Here is a 4441-nt window from a genome sequence, read left to right on the forward strand (position 1 = left end):
AGTAAAACAAATTTAGAAAAAATATTTACAGATTTTTTTTCTATACAGTGTAAAAATGGTCTGCCTACAATTTCTTTGTCGTCCTTAATTAAAACACAGAACTTCATGTTGGAGATTTTCCACCAGAAATTTGAATTTCAGTCATTTGATATTGCTATTTATATAAATAATATTGGTTTATGTGTGTATTTTCTTCCTTGTTAGGTACAAACAGATGGCTGTGTGTCCATGGAGGACCTGCAGAAGCAGAAGAAGGAACTGGACGGATGTTTAGAAGAACTGGAACAACGAGGAGTCGACCTGGAGAGGAACATCAGAGACGGCAGGAACGGTCCGTACACCTCACATTTCTTCCTGCAGGTTCTGGATGAAAGGATTTACCTGCACAGATTTATTACGGCTTGTGTGCTGAAAATCTGCCCCGCTTGTGATTTCAGGTAAAGAAGAGGACCAAAGGCTAACGGAGTGGATCACACTTTTCCACGAGCGACACATTACGTTGCACAAAGATAAAGAACTGGTCTATCTGTGAGGAAACTTGACAAAGTTCATCTTCTGATCGTTTCTTAAACTTCTTATGTTGTTGCTGTTGAGGGGAAACATTATGAGCTGTTTGCACCTTTCCTCAGGATCAAACAGCAGAAGTTGGAGGACAGACAAGCAGACACGGAGTACGAGCTCAGACGTCTGCTCAACAGACCTGGTCTGTATTTAGGACTTTATTCATCTTAGATTTTTTACTAAAACAACTACCATATTTTCCACCGTGCATGTCGCACCGCCCGTAGAAGTCACATCAGTCCAAAAATGTCTAATAAAGTGGAAAAAAAACCCATAAATAAGTTGCTTCGGCATATAAGTTGCATCTATTATGCGTCACCGCTGACACGTTGCGTTTGTTACGCGTCACCACTGACAACCCAGAAATGTGGGCCGGTTATGTGCCAAAAACCGATTTGGCTGCCAAATGGCGGCCGCGGGAGCATGCACAGGAGGACTTTAACAAGAATTTAACAAGATTAACACTTAAAAACAATTATTTGTTTGCTCGACATTATAGCAAAGTGTGTCTCAGTTGAACTTTTCCTTAATAAATGCACTTTAATGGTCAAATCAGCTGCATTTCTCCTGGGCGGTGCGGTGAAATGCAGCTGATTTGACGTTTGCTCCAGGAATTCCGGAGCGAGACAACGGTGGCTTTGTACGGCAAGCCAAGTGTCTCATTAATATCCACTTTTACCTATTAATGAGACACTTGGCTTGCCATATTTGTTGAGGGCCCTCTAGTGGCTGCAAATGGTAGTGTTCAGTATTTTTCATGTCAGAATTAACGAAATCGTGAAATCTCAGCCAAAAAGTGGGTTATATATATGTGGGGAAAATGTATATTAGTTGCTTTGGTGTATAAGTTGCAGGACTTGCAAATTCATGCAAAAAAGTGCGACTTATACGGCAAAAAATACGGTACATTTTTTTCTCTGGATATGAAAATCCTTAATAAAAGTCATCTATTGGCTCTTACAAAAGGCCCTTTAGAAAAAAATAAAATTAGTGGCAAATGAGGATTGATTTGTGGTGTTCTGTTGCTTTTTGCTCCTGTTCAGAGACAGACTGGAGTCCGGAGGATCGAGGTCGGGAGCAGCAGCTGATGGACGAGCTGGTCACCATCATCGAACAGAGGAATCAGATCATCAGCAGCTTGGATCAGGACGTGCAGAGGTATGCAAGGAAAAAATATATAAATGATGCTTTCACATGCAGAGATTCAAAATGTTTCTCTTGTTAGGGAAAATGATGGAGATGTGTTTTGGGAAAACCAAATAAGTGACAAAGGTGAGAAATTCACCTTTTATTTTACAAATATCTTTCAAAATATGTTCCAGTGTGTTCAGATTTTGATGTCTCTGTTCAGACTCCCAGAAGGAAGGACTTATGGAGCTGAAGAAGTCAAAAGGGAAGTTCAAGCCTGCAAAAGTGTTTAAAAAGCTGAACCATAGACCAGAAAACAGCAAGAACTCTGTGGAGAAAAAGAGCTGAGACTCTCCGTTTATCAAACCTCAAGTTTTTAGGTTTGTCCTCATCGAAGCTGAGTCTACATGATGTCATCCCCACCTTGAGAACTGTGGGGAACAGTTCTTAGAATCAAACATTTACAGATTTTTGGTCAGTTACAATTTGTGCTAAACTTTTTAACAAACTTGGGAGGTCAAAAGGTCTTCAGTTTCATGAACATCAAACATTTTGTGGCCACAGATGTACATAACTGGGAATATAAATTATTTCAGGCACCAGAAGTAGGCATAATTTATTTTTATAACTTTGAAATACTACTAGTTATAACATGATCTGGTCACAACATCTAATGTTTTCTTAATACAAGATCGATCTTAATACAATACAAGGTTTTTAATGGTGAATTTTTTATGGTGAACTTATTATTTTTATTTTAATCCTCTTGGCCAAAAGTTCTTCGTTCATAACTTTTATCTGTAATTTTTTGTTTGTTTTTATGAGAGGTAACTCCTGGAGTAACTGATGTGGTATCCAGTCTTTAGTAAACATTTTTTTAGGGAAAAATACAAGTAAAAGTGAACTAAAAGCAAATTTAGAGAAATAATATTTAGGTTGAACATCACCCAGATTCATGTGTAGTTGCTGTGGAACATCATCATCATCACTGACTGCATCATTTATTTACTCATATTGCTTGTTGACAGGGTTTACAGCATTCTGTGCACAGTTCAGTATTATCAGGCACATTTACCAGCCTGTCTCTTCACTTGCCTGCAGCAATAAATCTATTTTTCTTTACCATGTCTCAGTTCGTTTAATGAATGTTTGTGGACAGGCACAGCCGTGGAGAGGTGGGCGTCAGGTTTGGGAACCTCAGAATCTTGCCCCTGCTTTTTGCAGACGGTGTGGTTCTGTTGGGGTCTTCAGGCCATGACCTTCAGCGTGCTCTGAGGTAGTTTGCAACCAAATGTAAATGAGCTGGGATGGGAGTCTGCTCCATCAAGTTTGGATTTAGCTCTCCATTAGGAAAGAACAGTAGAAGGCTCCTTTTGGGTCAGGAGTGAATCTGCTTTGTTTTGAGTTTAGGTGTCTTGGTTTCTTGATCATGAGTGATGATAGGACAAAGGTCCAAGCTGTTGTGGAGGAGCTGAATCAAAAGGCAAAACTCCAGTTTACTGGTCTGTCTGCTTTCAAGCCCTCACCTATGATCATGAGACTAAAACAATTGGATTCTTCTGGGAGTGACTGGGCCCAGCTTCAGAGACGAGGTGAGGAGCTCAGAGTAGACGGGCATCTGATAAGGATCCCTCCAGGACGCCTAGACCCAAAAATTATTCTGAAAATGATGTTTTCACATCTGGTCATTGTTTTGTTATGATAAGATTTCTGATAAAAAATAATTAAATGTTATCAAGATGAAATTAAGAAATGGGGACAGTTTCACTTTCATTAATTTTTACATATTTATTCATGTTTAAACAATAAAAATCTAATGTAGCATCAGGAATGTGTTGCTCCATACTGTTTTGAACATTTCCAAAGAGTAATAAAATGGAAATGATAATTATAGAGTACTAAAACTGGGCAGGGGGTACTAACATAAATGAGCGTGCGTGAATGCGAACATATTCACACAGTGGTGCTTGAAAGTTTGTGAACGCTTTATAATTTTCTACATTTCTGCATAAATATGATCTAAAGTTTAGGTTGAGTTTAGTTTAACCTTCGTCAGATTTTCACACAAGTCATAAAAGTAGATGAAGAGAAGAACTCGGTTAAACAAATGAGACAAACATATTATACTTGGTCATTTATTTATTGAGGAAAATGATCCAATATTACACATTTGTGAGTGGAAAAATTATGTGAACCTCTAGGATAATCAGTTAATTTGAAAGTGAAATTAGAGTCAGGTGTTTTCAATCAATGGGATGATGATATATGTAATCAACAAGAAACATCACTAATGCCACTTTAATTGGTGATATGTGACATGTGTGCTGCTGCTGCTGATCTCATGCTGCTGTATTCATTCATACCCATCTACTCACTACAGACTCATGTTCAGGCTGCTGTACCTTAGTACAGTACTATATACTCTACTTAGTACTATATACCATGGTATTTTACATTATCAGTATTTAGTGTATATCTTAGATCCTTATACGGTTTCTTTTTAAACTTTATTTGCTATTTTTGGGAGTAGCTGGGACCTTGAGTACACAATTTCATTCCACCTCATGTTCCACATGTGATGCGAATGACAATAAAGAATCTTGAGCATTGAGCTTTCTTGCTAAACTGAAATTAAAGTCAATCTTCTATAGATAAACCAGATGATTTCTTTCCAGAAGGTGGCAGTAGTGTGACAGAGCCAGAATAGGTGAATCAGGTTTAGACTCAGAGAACAATTCACACATATATATAT

At 38.1% G+C, this 4441-nt stretch overlaps 1 protein-coding gene across 1 annotated transcript in view; it reads left to right on the forward strand.

Moving 5' to 3' along the window:
- The window catches only part of LOC119421100 (MICAL-like protein 1), a 17240-nt gene extending 14868 nt beyond the window's left edge, over positions 1-2372 (forward strand). The window contains exons 8-13 of the mRNA XM_037688497.1: positions 205-331; positions 438-528; positions 630-703; positions 1605-1719; positions 1787-1833; positions 1913-2372. Of these exons, the coding sequence (XP_037544425.1) occupies positions 205-331; positions 438-528; positions 630-703; positions 1605-1719; positions 1787-1833; positions 1913-2037 (579 nt within the window). The 3' untranslated portion in view covers positions 2038-2372. The remainder of the gene's footprint in view (positions 1-204; positions 332-437; positions 529-629; positions 704-1604; positions 1720-1786; positions 1834-1912) is intronic.
- Positions 2373-4441: the final 2069 nt, after the last annotated feature.

Source organism: Nematolebias whitei, chromosome 15, assembly GCF_014905685.2.
Source record: "Nematolebias whitei isolate Nwh7 chromosome 15, NemWhi1, whole genome shotgun sequence".
NCBI classification, from domain to species: Eukaryota; Metazoa; Chordata; class Actinopteri; order Cyprinodontiformes; family Rivulidae; genus Nematolebias; species Nematolebias whitei.